This window comes from Mirounga leonina, unplaced genomic scaffold, assembly GCF_011800145.1.
Source record: "Mirounga leonina isolate KUSES-001 unplaced genomic scaffold, KU_Mleo_1.0 Mir_168, whole genome shotgun sequence".
Lineage (NCBI taxonomy): Eukaryota > Metazoa > Chordata > Mammalia > Carnivora > Phocidae > Mirounga > Mirounga leonina.
This window is the reverse complement of record NW_023270426.1, coordinates 75,216,647-75,236,555: the sequence shown is the minus strand read 5'-3', so window position 1 is coordinate 75,236,555 and position 19,909 is coordinate 75,216,647. Positions and strand designations below refer to the sequence as shown.

General features: G+C 34.2%; 1 protein-coding gene across 6 annotated transcripts in view; it reads right to left on the bottom strand.

The window, feature by feature from the left end:
* The window catches only part of FER (FER tyrosine kinase), a 412,363-nt gene that overhangs the window by 232,129 nt on the left and 160,325 nt on the right, over window positions 1–19,909 (bottom strand). For all 6 annotated transcript variants that reach the window (XM_035015022.1, XM_035015019.1, XM_035015020.1 and 3 more), the window contains 2 exons: window positions 17,248–17,340; window positions 6,648–6,851 (listed from right to left, as the gene is read on the bottom strand). In XM_035015022.1, the coding sequence (XP_034870913.1) occupies window positions 6,648–6,851; window positions 17,248–17,340 (297 nt within the window). The remainder of the gene's footprint in view (window positions 1–6,647; window positions 6,852–17,247; window positions 17,341–19,909) is intronic.

Below are 19,909 nucleotides of genomic sequence, written 5' to 3'. Positions count from 1 at the left end.
GCCACTACCATACTTATTTCGCTTAGCATAATACCCTCTAGTCTTGATGATGACAGCTTTGTAATAGAGCTTGAAGTCCAGAATTGTAATGCCGCCAGCTTTGCTTTTCTTTTTCAACATTCCTCTGGCTATTCGGGGTCTTTTCTGGTTCCATACAAATTTTAGGATTATTTGTTCCATTTTTTTTTTAAGATTTTATTTATTTATTTGAGACAGAGAGAATGAGAGACAGAGAGCATGAGAGGGAGGAGGGTCAGAGGGAGAAGCAGACTCCCTGCCAAGCAGGGAGCCCGATGCGGGACTCGATCCCAGGACTCCAGGATCATGACCTGAGCCGAAGGCAGTCGCTTAACCAACTGAGCCACCCAGGCACCCCTATTTGTTCCATTTCATCACAGTATCCCCATGGTCTAGAACAGTGCCTGGCATGTATTGCCTGGATCAATAAACATGTATGAATAAATGAAATATAATGCATATAAAATGAGTGTGAAGCTAAAGAGACAAATCAGATAACTTAACTTGGAAATTAATACTGAAAACACACACTCACGCAAACACCACACTGGAGTACAATGTCTAATAAAAAGTAAGTAACATGATAAAATTTACACAGAATCAAATTTCCGATCAGCGACTAGTATCATAATATAATGTCTTACATAAAATTCTAACACACCTCTGAAACAGTGAATGGAATAATGGGAATTTTCACTTAAGAACATATCTAGCTTTTAAGTTAAAGAGAGTTTTCTACCACTGACATAGTAATCATGATGAAGACAGTGAGTGATACAAGCAGCAGTACTTACTTCATGGGATGAAATAAGAAACTGATTTCTAGCAATTATCCTTATAAAGCAATCAGTTCAACATCAGTGAAGTTCTCAGAGTTCTAACTGCGCAAAACCAGTTAACTCACTTTTATCGATGAAGATACAGTAATGAATCTAAAAACAATGCTAAGATGACATATGCTTAAAAAGTTCAGCTAAGGCTCAAGCTAAAGTCAAGAGTAGCACATTCACAAAAACTGCTGAGGACTTGTTTCTTGATACTCTCAAAATTCCGAATATTATAATCTGACCTTGTTACAAATCTGTGTAAATTTCTTATAGCTCAGATGACATGAAGTTTTGTTCACATACAAATGGATTATTTTTTAAGTTTTCTACATAGCTTTGGCAATAATACAACAGAGAGAATCCAGACTAATCTTTAAATCAGACACTCTTCTTTGGAGCTAAGGTTGCTACTAATGATCTCTTAAGTGAATTCCAACAGAAGCAATAAAAACTAGTAGTATAGAATAAATTTTTGCAAATTTCTACAAAGATCATTTTGTTGATTGTCATTTGTAATACACGATTACATATCATGTAATATGTCATTAAAATAAAAGTATGAATAAAAATATGACATAACTCAAATTTTATAAATTATATAGATACCTATGATTAGAATATATCAAAAAAACTCAAAGAATATACACTGAACCCAGAAGGTGGTGTTAGGAAAACATTTGCTACATCTAGAGCTTATTTCTGAGTTATCACTGTGCTACTTAAGAATCAGTCATGCATATGGATGAAAAACACATAAAAAACAGAATCAGATTTTGTTTCTATACATAATTCCAGAGTACTGTTATTATACAAAGAAGTCAGACAGGACAGAATACACACATAAAAATGAGAAGGGGATTCAATGAATGTATAATCTGAAATAATATGCCTGAGTAGATCCCCTGAAAAAGAATTGAGAACAAGCAGGCTTAAGGAAAAGCAAGCAAACAAGCAAGATAGATTTCTGAAAGAGGCAGCTGAGATGAATAAGCTAAATAAAAAAACAAAGGCTAAATAAAACATTCCTTTTTCTGGTAAAATACCTAAAAATGAAAATATAAAACATAAGCTCTAGCTTACTCAAATAAAAACAGCACATGGAATACTTATAAGTAACTCATTAAACCAGTACACAGGAAAGATTGTCGGAGAGTTTGGGAAATAGTATTAATATGGTTTCGGTATGTCTTTTCCTAGTTAACTTTTACTCATTCTTCAGATGTTGTCTCAAACTTAACTTCCTTAAGTTTCCCAGTTAAAAGCTTTTATAGCAATGTGTATCTACAGCTTTATAATTATTACTTTATGGTTTATAATTATATATAACGTGTGATTTACGAGTGACCATGAGCCTCCCTCCTAGACTATAAGCTCCACCATTATATCCCTGGGCCTTAAAAGTACTCAATCAGTATTTCCTGGAAATTAATATTAATGAGGTTTTGGAAAGGCTTTGTTTAATTGTTAAGAAGAAAGTCTCCTAAGTCTTTAATCATGTGTCAGGGACACAGAAAATGATACCTTATCAGTTTATTTTGACTTCAAGTTATTTATTGCCTTCTCTTGGGTCCTTGAAGGATAGGAGTAGAGTGATTAAAATAACTCTAAATATACAACAATAAGGCACAGACTTGGAATCAACTGTCATTCAAACAAGTCTGGGATTTACTCGCTTTCACTCAGTCTTCCTTAAGACTCATGGCATGAATTTAAAAATACATGTAGTTCAAAGAGCCTAGAGATTGTGACAACAACAGAACAAAGTAAACCTGTCTGGTACATGCAGAGACTAAATCTACAGGCTCGAAGTGGAACTTAGCACATAATAGACATCCAATAAATACCTGTTGAATGAATCAGTGATTTAATACATTGAGCTACCCAATTTCACACAATAATTACAACCTCCACTTTGGGGTTATTTTTGTTTTATTGACTCATATCCCTGGTCCTTACACATTACTCACTCAATTAGTATTTCCTGAATAAATGGATAAAGAAATAAAAGATGATGATATACCATTATATAGAGAGAGGATTTTTTGTTTTATTTTAAAATATTTATTATTATGTTGTTATTTTTAATTCATCACCATATGTTATCTCAAATTTTCTTGGCTCCATCATCCCTAGATCTGCATCTTTAATATTTCTCTGTTCATGAATTCTACCAATGTCTCACCTACTACGTTTTAAGTTCACTGAGAAGTAGGCCATACATTTTTCAGTTTCATCTCCTTACACTGAATAACATGGTACTTTGCAAAAATGAGTTTCTAGCAAATGCCTGTCATATAAATAAATTAGAGAAATAAAACTGGGCACTTTCCCATTAATAGTAAGATCTCTCTGGAGCACTTCTGTCTTACTACATGTATTTTTGTTTTATCATATACAAAAATAAAGATTTGCATCTACATTTACTTATCAAATGGAACAATGCTATGTGAATCTCTATGAAAATCTATCAACATTTATGACACAAAATAAACAGTTTCAGGAACAAATTCTAAATATGTTTAGGTACTAACTCCGCTATATCAAACACCCTACCCAGGCTGGTAACTATGGAACTGGTCAGTGACTAATGCTAGAATTACACTGAGATTCAGATGTTCCTAGATATGCTTAATATTATTTGGCTTTATGAAATTAATATATTTAGTGTCCAATAAAAAGTACAACACTTCTTGCTTGAAGAGTTAAGACAAAAGATAGATACTCTCTGCTAGAATAGTAAAAAATGTAAAAATTGAAAGTATCCGTGTCCATCTTGATCATTCATAATGTTCACATAATGTTCACAGCATGCAGAGTTTCACCACATGTTAAAAAGTAACTGTGTGATGCATACAAAAAAACCCCAGCTTCAAAATAATTGCCATCCTACACTACAGTTGACAGAGACAATGTTGCTAAAATACCATTATTTGTGATTGATGAATACCTCAAACTTAAATATATAAATTCTAAAACAACACTTTCATTATTATTTAAATTTCACAAATAAATCTCATGGAAACCAAAAAGACATTTTTTAAATTAACTTTCCGAATTACATGGATATTTCTTACAAAATACATTTGTATTTTTTCTCAGATAAACTCATCAAACAATGGCAAAAATTTTTACCTAATATTTCCATAGCACTTTATACCTTATAAAACATGTATTTACTGATTTGATTCCCACAATCATGATACAGGCTGTTAACCCCATTACTTTCCAAACCACAGACCTTCTAAAATGCAGAACTGGGATGGAATCCCAAGTCTTATGATAACAAGTTCAATGCTTTTTTCATGTTATTTGGTATTTTTCTCATTTTCTAAAATCTCAATTTCCTTATGTCTTCACCTCTTAGGACACCTATCCCCTCATTTATGTACAGCCTTTATAATCTACTATTAGATTATAAACTCCTTGATTGAACTATAATAAGCAACCATTAAATATCTGACAATGAATTCCCCCATTTATTGGCCCTTTCAAGCAACATGTATATGAGGAAGGAAATGGGAAAATTTTAGCTCATGGAATATTTACCCACACAAAATGAAAAAGAATAAAAAACTCTCCCAAAAGTCTAGATCACCTCAAAACTCCTATTTTCTACTGACTGAAGAACACGTTATATAGTAAGAATTAACTAAATAAAATTAGGCAGTGGAAAACCTGAGACATTTACAGAAATGCAAGCACTCTCATCCTAAACAGAGATCTTTGCAAAATTTCAATGACAGAAAGAAGCTGAATAAAATCTTCAAATGTGAACCTGCAACAAAGTCTTTTCAGGATCTATTATGCTGTTCATTTTAGTCACTTAAAGTGAAAATATTAAAGACAAGTGGTAATTTGCAAGTAGACCCCTTCCTTTTTGTTTCTAAGAATACTAATTTAAATTCCTACAGTTACATTTTAAACTATAAGTGGTAATAGGGAAATATTTCAGTCTTGTTTAATGTATGACATATTTTTAAAATGGTAACTCTCAGAGCTTAGAAAATAGAGGGAGACATTCACATAAATTTTAGTTTATACTTTACCTATGACCTTTCCTTCTACAATTTGTATACCATTTTATAAATATTGCTAGCACGGTCACAGGTTGGAATAGGGAAGCTTGTCTACATCCATAACTTAAAGGCACATACAAATTATAAAAGAGTTTGCCAAGGAAATGAGGAATGACATATTACTAGAAACAGTAGGTGGGATGTATGAACTTAGGAAAATATGATTTTGAAGTTGCGGTCTGAATACTACACAAAATTAACAAGGCTATGAAAATTATAATATAAACCTTAATGGATTTATTCTTTTTATAACCCATCTGAATGGCATCTATTTTCATTTAAATATAATTTCTAGATGTGAATATATGAAATGCCACTGTATACTCTGAAATGGTTACTTTCATGGTATGTGAATTTCACCTCAGAATTATAGATATATATACATTAATACATACATATCTACCTAAAACCCTCTGACCTTTATCTAATGATCATGGTTCCATCTTTTTGTAAGATAATTAGTATTATTCCAGTGCCTGGACATAAAATGAAATCTTAGACAGCCAGCTTGAAAATGCACACTATTTGAAATGCTGGAGTAAAAAATGACAAATAGAGGCCTTCATATACCAAAATTACTAAAAATTTTTCCGTGGGTAAAGTTAAACAAAATTTTGAGATTACTCTTCATCTGTTCAATGCTTAATCAAAAATATAACAAACATAAGTAGTTTAGCAGTACTTAAAGTTCAATAAGTGAATTAGTATTAGAAGAAACAATGTGAATAAATCAGTTTAAAAATTTTTCATCTATTTCTATTATTGTTTATTAATGCCAATAACCTAAATTAATAATAAAGCTAATTCAACTATCATTGTCCCACTTATTAAGGAATTTCATTATCCCTATTTAACAACATATTTCTTAAAATCTCTCATGATACTTTTTTTTTTTAAATTTTATTTATTTATTTGAGAGAGAGCACAATCTGGGGGAGGGTCTACGTAGAGGAAGAGGGAAGAACAGGCTCCCCACTGAGCAGGGAGCCTGATGCAGGACTCGATCCCAGGACCCTGGGATCATGACCTGAGCTGAAGGCAGACACTTAACTGACTGAGCCACCTAGGTGTCCCTCTTCTAGTACATTTTTGACAGCAATTTCAAGGGCCAATTTTAGGAGCATAAAAGGAAAAATTGTGATAATCATATTTTTAGTTTTTATTTTAAAATAGCTTTAATGTTCAAGTTTAACCTAAAATATTTTAAATGTTTAACTTAAAATATTTTAAATGTTTAACTTAAAATATTTTAAATGTTTGGAGCACTGGGTGGCTCTGTCAGTTAAGCTTCGGACTCTTGATTTTGGGTTAGGTCATGATCTCAGGGTTGTGACATGAAGCCCTGCATCGGACTCTGTGCTCAGCTAGGAGTCTGCCTGAGATTCTCTCCCTTCCTCTCCCTCTGCCCCTCCCCCTGCTTGTGCTCTCTAAATAAATAAATAAAATCTTTAAAAATATGTATATTTTAAATGTTTATATATTTAAATTTAAATTTATAACAACTATTTTTAATTTATAATACCTTAAAATACATATGTCCTTAATACATTGATCAGCATTTTAGTGAATTTTGACACACTGTATTGAAGGAATTCAGAAAAAAGTAAAATTAAGTACTAAGCATAAAATGTTATGGGCATTTATCACAAACTATTCATTATTTTACTCTAATTATAGCAAAATGAACGACATCAAAATATACATATAAACTAAATTGGAAACGTACATCAACAAATTGTATGATAAAGTGTCTCCTTTGTCCATCAGAATATACAGAAAGGACATATTCACCAGGTTTCCCATGACTCTCTCGCACCAAGAAGTCTCCTTGCTGTTTTAATAGATCTTGCGCTTCTATTCTGGGAATTGCTCCATGGTACCAGTCCTGTTCTGCCAGGGGCTTCTCACTTACAGGGATCGTATCAGAGAACTTGAGCAAACATTGAGAAAAAATAAATAAATAGTAAGTTAGAGAAAATAGGAATTCTTCCTGGTAAAACTGATAGCAATTATAAATACTTCTTACATACGTTCCTCTTTTTAATCGACCAATTAAAAGTTTCATGATGAATCTGAATTTTTATAATTTTTAAAGAAAATATCTCTTGGAACACTGGTGCTGAAGTTTAGCTCAAATACATATCTTTCAATACTTTGAGTTTACTTGTTTATTCTATCATACATAGATGCACACAATATTAGCATTCAGTGTTAGAATTTATAGTCTTATTCACCATATTATAAAAGAAATCCATATATTTAAAATTTACCAACCAGAGAATTATGATAAAAGGGGGTCTTATCAGAGAAATTTGTCACAAAACAATTTCATTTTTATTCAAATTAGAAGTTAATTATTTTTATGGAATAAACTTTCAATGACACAGGCTGTAGACTGCCCATGTCATATGTTCCAGAAGCAATACTGAAGGCATCATTTGATGCTACCTTGCTGCTGTGCCTTCCCATTCTTACCCTCATTCCCCTGACTGCCTTATCCATTATCACTGCCACATGGCTGGTCCCAATCCTGCATAGCAACGGCCAGCAAAGCCGTAGGAGAAATAGCATCACTGGAAATCACCAACACAAAATTATAAACAAGTGGCAAAAACAGGAGAGGACTATAAGCCAGGACTATGGCAGGAAAAGCAGATCATCTGTTATTTTAGGAGACCACATGCTAATATCAATTAACAGATAACTAAGGAGTGAGTTAGATGTCCTTGAAATGTTTCTAATTAATAATAGATGGAAGCACATTTTCTAGTTACAAGTAAAAAGTGTGTTATTTGTTTTTATCATCCAAAGAACTAAACTGCCCCAGATGGTTAAGAGTACTATATGGGTAAGGTACAATAATGTGCACTAACTCTTAAGATACTTAGAATACAGTATGCACAATGTCTCATGAGAAAGTAATTTATAAATTGGAGAAATTAGAACTAATAATAAATGAAAGGCAAATATTCACACATACGGTATCTCAGAATGATGTTATGAACTCTATACAGGGAAAAAGTATGATATCTTTGCGGTAAATGAGAACTAGTTCTGAAGATAGCCTTCATCGTTTTGTACCTAGGAAGAAGCCCAAAACTTGTAAGTCAAAGTTCCATTTTACATTATCCAAAACCCATCCTACTGATTTAAAAAAAGAAACTTGAAAAATCCCAAATGGACTTCAAAGAAGAGCTCACATTTTGGTTTCTACTTCTTCCACTTACAATACACTTAATTACTTAAATATATATATGGTATGACTTACACAGAAATTTTTTGTAAGCTAAATAAGGCTTTTCTTTTAGTACAAATTATGATAAATATAATACTTCAAAAACATTTTAATCAGTGTTTCCAAAAATAGATTTAAAGAACAAATTATACAGAGAACCAGCCACAAGTATGAGGTAAAAACAAATGCATAATGCACACAAAATTAAATTTTTGCGTATACTAACAGTTTATAATTCCTTTTTTTTTTTTAAGATTTTATTTATTTATTTTGACAGAGAGAGACACAGCGAGAGAGGGAACACAAGCAGGCGGAGTGGGAGAGGGAGAGGGAGAAGCAGGCTTCCCGCGGAGCAGGGAGCCCGATGCGGGGCTCGATCCCAGGACCCTGGGATCATGACCTGAGCTGAAGGCAGACGCTTAACGACTGAGCCACCCAGGCGCCCCTAACAGTTTATAATTCTTAAAATAGGCAGTCAAAATTATTAAATATATCTTTTCCAAAATTTTATCACACTGTATCTCAGTATAACACCAAATTTTTTACTGTAATAGAAATATTTCCAAGTGTTTCCAATGGCAAAATTGTTTTATTGATTTTTTCTCAGAGAAATAAAAAATTCAATGTCACCTTGCAAAGAATTTGTTTTCATCATTATCTTTCAAGAAGGTCTACATATTAGAAAGGCATCACAAACAAGGATGTCATGTGCTTGATTTCTTGTCCTATTCAACCTATCCTCCCAAATGTTGATTTATTTAGAACAGTAAAATGCAGAGCCTGGAGAATTCATTAAGTCAGAAGGGCATCTGAAGTACAAAAGCTCAGCTAACACTGAGAAATTCATTTAAGGATTTGAATGTGAAGAATCTGTTTGGGGGAAAAATCATCCTGAAAGAACATCTGTATTTGTTTATTTGCTTTAAAAATGAAGTGAATGGGAAGGAACTTACATTACTATATCACAGGGATTACACAACAGTTCTTTGGATTTATTAGTTTCTTTGAAATAGAGATCTGATACCGTTATAAAGTGTAAGCTGGGGGCACCTGGGTGGCTCAATCGGTTAAGCATCCGAATCTCGATTTCAGCTCAGGTCACGATTTCAATGTTGTGAGATTGAGCCTGGTTGTGGGGCTCTGCACTCAGTGCAAGTCCGCTTGTCCCTCTCCCTCTGCGCCTCACTCCCCGCACCCCCCCACCATGCCCCCTGAGCATGTGTGCGCACTCTCACTCTCAAATAAATAATGATCTTTAAGAAAAAAAAGTGTAAGTTGAACAGTTTGTGAGTGTACGCGTAAGTACATGTGTGTGCCTACACATACACAGGGGAAGGCCCTACATATGCCCGGTCTGGGTGTATCAGGTTTTACAGGAACTTCTCTGCAAGCATTGGACGGAACATTTTTATTAACATGATTTCAATTAAATTCCAACACAATTCGGCAAGCTTGTTAGTAATAGAATGTAGAATGCATCAGCAACAAAATCCAACATCCCAAGAACCACCACAATTACATCAAAAAGGAAATGAAGCTTTTTACTTCAAATATCATATCTTTCTAATCCTCAGCAGGGAAAGATTTTTCCTTGTCAGTAAGTTATCTAAGATTTTTGCCCAAGATATGGGGGGAGTGGTTTCTTTTTTGAAGTTATAGTTAATCTAACACAGTTAATTAGTTATACTTAATAAGACAAGCTTTCCTGATTGACTGGGCTAGCTGTTTAGTTATTTTACCTGGGCCTTATTCTTAAAGAACATTCCAGTAAAAACATATTGGGCTTAGTGAAATAAAAAGATTCATTTAAGTGAAGAGGCAATGAGGAGTCAGTACTAGAAAATGAAAATATTTTTGGGGGGGGAGGGGAGAATAAGGGCCTATTTTTTTTTCTTAACCTATTCAGCCCAATTTCCAAGTATGTAATGAAAATTGGTATGGCTTTACTTATTTCTTCAAAGATTTTATTTATTTATTTATTTGAGAGAGAGAAAGAGTGCACATACTCAAGTGGAGGAAGGGGCAGAGGGGAAGGGAGAGAGAGAATCTCAAGCAGACTCTGTGCTGAAAGTGGAACCCAATGTGGGGCTCTATCTTACAACCCTGAGATCATGACCTGAGCCGAAACCAAGAGTCAGAAGCTTAACCGACTAAGTCACCCAGGGCCCCAAATTGTATGCCTTTATTGCAAACATTTCAGTGCAAGATGAGCTCCTTTTTGAGAGGCCAAAAAAAATGTTAAAAAAAAAAAAAATCAGGGCAGCCATCAAAAGGAATGAAATCCTGCCATTTGCAATGACGTGGATGGAACTGGAGGGTATTATGCTGAGCGAAATAAGTCAATCAGAGAAAGACACGTATCATATGACCTCAGTTATATGAGGAATTCTTAATCTCAGGAAACAAACTGAGGGTTGCTGGAGTGGTGGGGGGGTGGGAGGGATGGGGTGACTGGGTGATAGACATTGGGGAGGGTATGTGCTATGGTGGGCGCTGTGAATTGTGCAAGACTGTTGAATCACAGACCTGTACCTCTGAAACAAATAATCAATATATGTTAAAAAAAAAAAAAAGAAGATAGCAGGAGGGGAAGTCTGAAGGGGGGGATATTGGAGGGGGAGACAAACCATGAGAGACGATGGACTCTGAAAAACAAACTGAGGGTTCTAGAGGGGAAGGGGGTGGGAGGATGGGTTAGCCTGGTGATGGGTATTAAAGAGGGCATGTATTGAATGGAGTACTGATGCAAGAATTTTTATTTTTATTTTCCCTTATTTCTCATTTTTCTACATCTTAGTGTCTGGGGAGCAAGAATGGCTAGAAGGAGGGGAGGTAAGTTAAAACCTTAGGAATAAAGAAAGACAACTAAGGTATAAAATATATAGTATTTAACCTGAATTTAACAACATGCCTTGTTAAAGGAAGTACAAGGTTGCTCTGCTAGGCTTGAAGGAGAACGCTAACAACAACAAGCAGTATATGATGTTATGCATGAAAAGAACTATACTTCCCTATGCCAATGGTGGAAGCCAAGCATTCTTGGCTGTAATACTAACATTACAATGATGTACAACTTAAACATAGCTGAATTTTCTTTTTTTTTTTTTTAGATTTTATTTATTTATTTTGAGAGAGAGAGAATGAGAGACAGAGAGCATGAGAGGGAGGAGGGTCAGAGGGAGAAGCAGACTCCCCGCCGAGCAGGGAGCCCAATGCAGGACTCGATCCCAGGACTCCAGGATCATGACCTGAGCCGAAGGCAGTCGCTTAACCAACTGAGCCACCCAGGTGCCCTACAATTTTCTAAATTTCTAAAAAGAGGCAAGCTAGCAAATCTTATTTACAATAAGATTATATATTATTCTATATAATGGAAGCATTTCTTTATCGTCTAATATTTTTATTTTCTAAATTCTAGTACAAAGTAATTCTAAAACTGAAATAACATATATGCCAATACGGTATACAAAAGTAAGAATTTTAAGGAAGGAAGAGTTGAATAATTTTTTAAGTAGGCTTCATGCCCAGCATGGAGCCCAACATGGGGCTCAGACTCACGACCCTGAGATCAAGAGTCGGATGCTTAACCGCCCGAGCCACCCAGGAGCCCCAAGGGTTGAATAATTTAATAATTCTTCTGAGGTCTTAAGAACAATTATTTGGAACAAGATGTGCTTTATTCTGGTTTTAAAGAACATTTTTCAAAGAGTACTACTATTAGAAATGTGTTATCGTTCCATAGAGCAGTGACACAAGTAGTACTCACAAGGGGATGGAACGAGTTGTTTGCTCAACCACTTACTATAGAAATTCTGCAGTAAAAGATGGCTCTGAGAAAGGGAAGAACTCTTGATATGACTAGAAGAGATCTCATTAAATAGAATGTGGCTTGAAAAACTTTCAGTGGAAATGGATACGCATGGTTACCAGTAGGCTTCCAGATTATGCAATTAATCCTAACACCTCTGGCCCTGACTTCAGAAGCAGTCTCTGAGAAATAGTTCTCAAAGCAAAATTACAACCTCCTGCAGCACAGGAAGATGCTGAATATGGAGTAGTTCACAGAGCCCAGAGGGACTAGTGAAAGCTATTTAAGGCTTTTAGTACACTGAGAAAAAGAACACATTCTTGGAGCTGTTAAAACATATTAAAAGACTACTCAGATCATAACAATAAATATTAAACATCAACCATCAGATGCTACATTGGATTAAAGCCAAATTCATGTATCATCTAATTATCTTACATTCTCCCTTCCATCAAGACTATTGATCGAAGTATTCCGTGAGACTGTCTTCAAATAAGCTCTACATTTTAGCCACACTATTAAAAATATTGAAATAAACAGCTATGACAAGTCCAATAGGAATAATATTAAGATTAATTCTAGTTTCATCTCCCTATGTATAATACAATTAATTGCCTCATTTTATTTAAAATTATGCTTTAAAGTTCCAATTTTTATATGTTCATTTGAATAATGAAACAGTGATTTCATAGCTGTTGCCTTTTTAAGGTTTTAAATTAAATATGCTTCCACATACAAAAGAATGGATCTGGACCTCTGCCGTGCACCATATACAAAAATTAACTAAAAACGGATCAAAGACCTACATGTATAAGTTAAAACAATAAAACATTCAGAAGGAAATAAAGGTGAAAATTTTTATGATCTTGGATTAGATGATGGTTTTTTAGCTATGACACCAAAAACATGTGCCATCAAAGAAAAACAGATAAACTGGACTTTGTCAAAAACTTTTGTCAAATGACGTTATCAAGAAAGTGAAAAGACAGTCCATAACATGAGAAAAAAAAAAAACATTTGCAAAGTATATATCTGTTAAGGGGCTTGTATCCAAAAAATGTAAAGAACTCTTATAACTCAAGAATTAAAAAGCAACCCTATTAAAAAGTGTTCAAAGAAAAGGAACAGTCATATCTCTGAAGAACATATACAAGTGGCTAATAAGTACATGAAAATATACTCAACATCAGTAGTCATTAGGAATATGCAAATAAAAGATACATCATTTCATATCCACTAGTAATATAATTTTAAAAAACAGAAAATAATAAGCACTGATGACATTGTAAAGAAATTAGAATATTCATATACTGCTAGTGGAAATGTAAAACAGGGAAACTACTGTGGAAAAATGTTTGGCAGTTCCTCAAAAACTTAAACATAGAATCACCATATAACCCAGCAATTCCCAGGTATATAACAGAGAGCAATGAAAATGCATGTTCACGTAAAAACTTGTATATCAATGTTCACTGTAGCATTATTCATAATAGCCAAAAAGTGGAAACATCCCGAATGGCCATCAGCTGATGAATGGGTAAACAATATGTGATAAATTCATAAATGGAACATTATTCAGTCATAAAAAGAAATGAAGTACGTCACATGCTACAACACAGATGAACCTTGAAAACACTATACTAACTGGAAAAAATTAGACACAAAAGGTCACATATTATATGATTCTATTTATGTGAAATGTCCAGAATAGGCAAATCCTTAGGGATCAAAAGTGGGTTAGTGACTGCCAGAAAATGGGAAAAGGAGGGAGTTGAGACTAACTACTACTAGGTATGGAGTATCTTATTAGGGAGACTGAAATGTTCTGGAAGCAGACAGTAGAGATGGTTGCGCAACATAGTGAGTATACCAAAAACCACTAAGTGTACAATTTAAAATGGTGAGTTTCATGTTGCGTGAGGTATATCACCATAAAATATTTTGAATATGCTTAACTATGCCATTTTGGCAAGTTTATTTTAAGCTTTTTTATAGAGAAAAAAATTGTTTAGAATAATAAAAAAAATTCTATTTTACATTTACCAAATTAGAATACTCTAAAAAATACTATATTGTGTCAGAAAAAATTTTAATTATGACTAAGCAGTCTCTACATTGTTATACTTTTTAGATTATCGTACTTAACACCTGAAACCTTCACACTCATAGTAAGACCCAAGGCCTCAGTTACCTGTACATCTGAGGGAGAAACCCTTTCTCCAAATAAGTAGGATACCAAATGATTTACAGAAAAAGTTGTGTACATTTATTCACAGTGAACAATAGTGTCATAAACCGCAGACTACCTCAGTCTTTTTGGTTCATAAGATTTCTAAATAAATCAGGAAATACCAAGGAGAACTTCACTGATAGAAGTAATGATCTCCTTCAGCATGAAGATACAAATAGAGCAACTGGGCCTTGAGGAAGTAAACATTCTCTAGAATTCTCAATTACAGAGGGAACAATTTCTTAGAAAAAATGGGCATTTCATAGCTTCAAGGACACTGATAATTTATGACAAATAGATCACAATGTATATTTGAACGAGATACATGCTTTGTGGGAAAGGCACTTCAATTCATTTCAGCTAAAAGCAGTTTGTTAACACCAAACTTTTATCTATATCAGTCACTGTCAATTTGGTAAATTTATTTAAAAATAAAGTCCATTTTTAAATGGAGACGATAACATGTAAATAACTTAAAATTTTAACAAGTTAAGATTTGTACCATTAATTCATTAAGATTGTGCATATTATACCTGACATAATTTTAGGATAGCCAACCATGTATAACTTCATCACATTGTACTAACTGGACTTCTTTTGTTTCTATATGTAAATGAGCGTGTCTTTACATACATAAAGGAAAAAAACTCCCTCACCCTCTGATCAACCTGATTATCAAAACAGGCTCCATTAGAGCCAAAAGCTGAAGTTCTCATAACTATGAGCTTCAAAGTGATGTATGTGACATGAAGTCTCAGAACCACTGCAGTACTCCTAGACACCTGTCTTGAGGGCACAAAATTCTTAGGCATCCCAGATTGTCGGGAAAACAAACATTAGGAGTGTTATCCCATTCCTACTCTTATAATATTATATTATTTTTCTGTCACTAGCTAACATTTGAAGCTCTAAATTCCACTCTCCTAATTTTACACAGAAGAATAAAGCTGAAGATAACCTTGAGTTTATAATAGGCCTTCGTTCTCAAGTATTTAAGAGAGTTGACTAAAGGAAAATTGGGCAGGGGAAGCACCTTTCATAAATCAGCTCACTGATGAACTGCTACTAGTTGCTGGCACAAAGACCTCTGACTAAGTGAAATAAAGGTGAGTTTATGACAACTTAACAATGTCATGTGTTTCACTGACTTGTTTCAATGCTAAATAATTTTATGAAGTGCTAACTGAGGTATGTGAACATTTCTTTTTAAGAACTGATTTTCTTGGGACGCCTGGGTAGCTCAGTCGGTTGAGCATCTGCCTTCGGCTCAGGTCATGATCCCAGGGTCTGGGATAGAGCCCCTTGTCTGGCTCCCTGCTAAGCAGGGAGTCTGCTTCTCCCTCTGCCCCTCCCCACTGCTCGTGATCTCTCTCTCTCTCTCTCAAATAAATAAATAAAATCTTTAAAAAAAAAAACTGATTTTCTTTTTTTTGAAGAACACACTTGAACATTTCCTTTCAAGAACATTTTTTCTTTTTTAAAAAACTTTTTAAATATTTCTTTTCGGGCGCCTGGGTGGCTCAGTTGGTTAAGCGACTGCCTTCGGCTCAAGTCATGATCCTGGAGTCCCAGGATCGAGTCCCGCATCGGGCTCCCTGCTCAGCAGGGAGTCTGCTTCTCCCTCTGACCCTCCCCCCTCTCATGCTCTCTGTCTCTCGTTCTCTCTCTCTCAAATAAATAAATAAAATCTTTAAAAATAAATAAATAAATATTTCTTTTCAAGAACTCTTTTTCTTTTCTTCTAAGTCATCAAAACCTGTCCTCATAGTCTCTAGAATATATCATGGATTCCTAATCAAGCCTCCCATACTTTATTTTGAATGTCAAATCATAATAAACCAAGTCCTATAAACTACTATTTATCTGTTAAGTTATAAATCATTAACTTAAGAAAACAAGATTAGGATAGGGCCTTAAAAGAGACTTACTCTACCATGTAGTTTTTGCCTAAAATTATTATTTTTGTATTTGCTATTCAATGCCAGGGGAGATGGTCTGCATTACTTCACAGCCCCTCCCTATTGCCATAGATCACTTCTGGAGGTCGGAAGTAATAATAGCAGCATCAAAGGCTAACGCTGAAGTAGAAAATCTCTTTTATATGAAAATAAAATTTTCTTCTTTTTTGTTAATTAAAATACCTGATGCTTTGCCTCAATTGTGTATAAAAGAGTGTTGCTTGAGTGGAATAAATATGGGAACATGTGTTACATATTAAAAAGGAATTATAGGAAATAAATCTGAAATGTGAATGGACATTTAACTAATCTGTGGTTAGGAAACACCTTGTTTTTCTAAATAAGACTAGGTCATGTTATTTTAAGCAGCTGAACTTTTAAAAGAGTAAGAAATAACATAAGGATATTATTATGTAGAAACTCGGAAAGATTGGGGCAGAGCACATAATTATATTTGTAGTGAATATTGTTGTTTTGACCATCATTCATTATCATCCTAAAGCTCTGTTGTGCATGAGGGATAGCTAGGAAAAAAAGTTTGTTAATTTAGTCTTAAAGGTAATGAAGTAAGAAAAATATTTTAAAATTTTACTATATAAAGGGAAAAAGAATATACTTTATCTTGCATGGCTATAGCTGCTGTTACCAGGGATTTGTAATATTTTGTGCAGCACCGTGACATGCCAAACCCAAATTTCAAATAGACTTCAATTTAATAATTAAAATGTTCTCAAAAATATGAACACACATATAAACTGATACATTTTAAAAATACATATACAATAGTCCCTATTAAAAAAATATGTTTCACTGGAAAAAACTTTGTCTATGCTCTTCTTCTAATATAAAGCCTCAAAATAACTAAAATGTTTCCTATAATTATTTATATATAGTACAGAAAGTCCAGAATACAAGTTTATTTCTTTCCTCCCTATATCAGTGTTACGTGGAATTTACTATATACATGTATGAACAGATTCATATGCATATAAAAATTATATTATGTACTTAGTTTTCTATTTGTAAGGACAAATTTACATATGATATTCATTGTTTATCAGAAACAAGCTAGAACATAGAGTTCATCCTACTTACTGTTGAAGAGCCCAGTGCCGATTTTGGAGACCTAATTATTCCAGCAATTGAATGACGAATAGACTCAAATTTGGATAGCCTCTCCTTTCTTTCCTGGAGAGATTAAGAAAGAAGCTTTCAGCAATAGTAAACTAGTTTATACACAGTTATTCTGGGTATTTAGGTATTTATGCACAGCTAATCACATATTGCAACTAAATAAAATGCAACCTTCCTGACATTAAAGATGACAAATAATCAAATGCATATAAACTCTATAGTATTTTGGTCTCTTAATAAATGTCTTGATTTTGGGGAAAAATAAGAAATAAAAATTCATGAGAGAAAAGAAGAAATGCAAATGAAATTCATGGGAAACCAAGGATTAACATGCAGGAGAAAAAAAAAAAAAGACACAAGCTGTAAGGAACCAGTCTAACATAGATGTCAGATAGCACTGTAGTTGTGAGGGATTTTCAAGGAAAAAATAATAGGGAAAAATCAGGAGAACTATACTGAACACATTTTTTTAAATAGTGAATTCCACTTAAGTAGCTAGGAAACTTCCCAAAGATTCACATGATCATGATGACAATGATGACGACAACGCCACCAGAGGAAGACCACAAAAAATAAAATAAGGGGGTGGTGGTAGAACTCCACTAAGGAAAGTCAATCCAGGTCGCCACTTGCTTTAGGATGTACATTTCCAAGTATCATATATCACAATTGAAGGAAACTTTTCCTTAAAATTTCGTATCTTTAAATCCATTTAACAAATGCAAATGAAGGGCTAGGTAAGAGGGTAGAACCAAGAGAAAGTAGAACAAAAATGAGACCTAGAATGTAATAAAGAGGAACGCGTGGGGATTTGTAATGGAAGCACTGGTCAATTTTCCAATAATGACTACATTTCAACTGTTCATCAGCAGCAGACAAAAGAATTCGAGATTCTATTGCCATGTGCTGTATTTCCATATGTCTTCTCACAGTAGTGATGCTCAATTTTACTTATCAGTAGAAAATAGGTAAAGCAGGCCACATCATTTGTTTCCTTTGTCTCTAATATGTAGGGTATGTGTCTCTATTCAGTAAATGCAGACATTTTTAGCCATTTGCTCTCTGAAAAACACTGTAGTTTCAGAAATTCAACTTCTGTCTCTCCAATTGCCTACTCCCACTTTATCTACTTTTCATTCTAATGGTTGCAGTAGTAATATTTTTATCATTCTACAAACAAATGCACATTAATAATTTAAAGTAATCTTATAATCACCTAACAAATGACCTCAACTTTTTTTTATCATCATCACTTACATTACAAACTTGCTTATGATTCCATCCAACACTATCTATACCTCATTTTGGTCATTTATAAAATGCAAAAATTAATACAACCTTCTTCAGAGCACACTTACAAGTTACTGCACATGATTAAAAATTAACATGTTAAAAGCATGTACATATTTAATAAAACTTATTTTAAAAATAAATCTTTACTGTAGTACAAACGGTCATCACCTTAGGAATGTGAGCATTACATTCCATAGGCTTAGTCCTAGCTGTAGCTTCACTTTACTTTCTAGTAAAAATCCCTGTACTGAGTCACAAGAAGCACTGAAGGAAAAACAGCCTTGAAGTATTGAAAGAATATGGTGACCTCTCTTTAATGCATGTCCATCTTCAACTTTGGCGTTTTGGGTTTTTTAAAAATCTAATTTGGCGGGAGGGCGGGAGGTGCTGGGTGGCTCTGTCCATTAAGCATCTGTCTTCAGCTCAGGTCATGATCCCAGGGTCCTGGCATTGAGCCCCATGTCGGGCTCCCTGCTCAGTGGGGAGCCTGCTTCTCCCACTCCCTCTGCTCCTCTCTCTCAATAAATAATCTTTAAAAAAAATAAAAATCTAAATCTGGTTCTTGAGAAGTCTCCTAAAAAGAAATGTTTGGGAAGGTAAAACGCAATAAAAGGTATAGCCAGAATATGGAGAACAGAAGAGTGGGGAGTAAGGCATACACAGCAGTTGTATATTATATTATAAAATATATTATAATGGTAACACATATATATAGAGCCATATATTTATATACAGTATACTTATATAAGATGTTTACACATATTTATATTATTTAGAGTTATAATATATATAGTAAAATATGTTTTTATATAATAACAAAATTATATATAGCACACATATACCAGAAAGCACTGCAGTGGCTACAGTTTTCTACTTCCCAGCCCAATGTACCCACTTCTTCCCCTGGAGAACCTCTCCCTGACTCTGAGTGGCCGTGGAGGTGGTAGTGACATTAGCAGAAGCAGTGATACAACTGCGGATCTTGCTGCTGCTACTACTGACAGGAAGATGAGACGAAAGAGCTAACTTCACCTGTTTGGCAACGAACGCTTCACAAGGGAGCACCAAGCACCTCTGCTGCGAATTTACGCTTCTCCTCTGAGTTAATGCTCTTAAAATACTGGAGAGAGTATGGAGCCAATTTGTAAGAGTACCATGAGAAGTGAAAAGCACTGAGAGGTTATGCAGAAAAGTAGAAAAATCAGGGGAGAGTTTTACATATTAGAAAGTGTTTTATTTGTATCTGATTTAATAATATGCACTGAAATGACAACAGTAATTTTCTTCAAGCTACATTTTGGGCATCAAACCTTATGACAGAAAAGAGAAC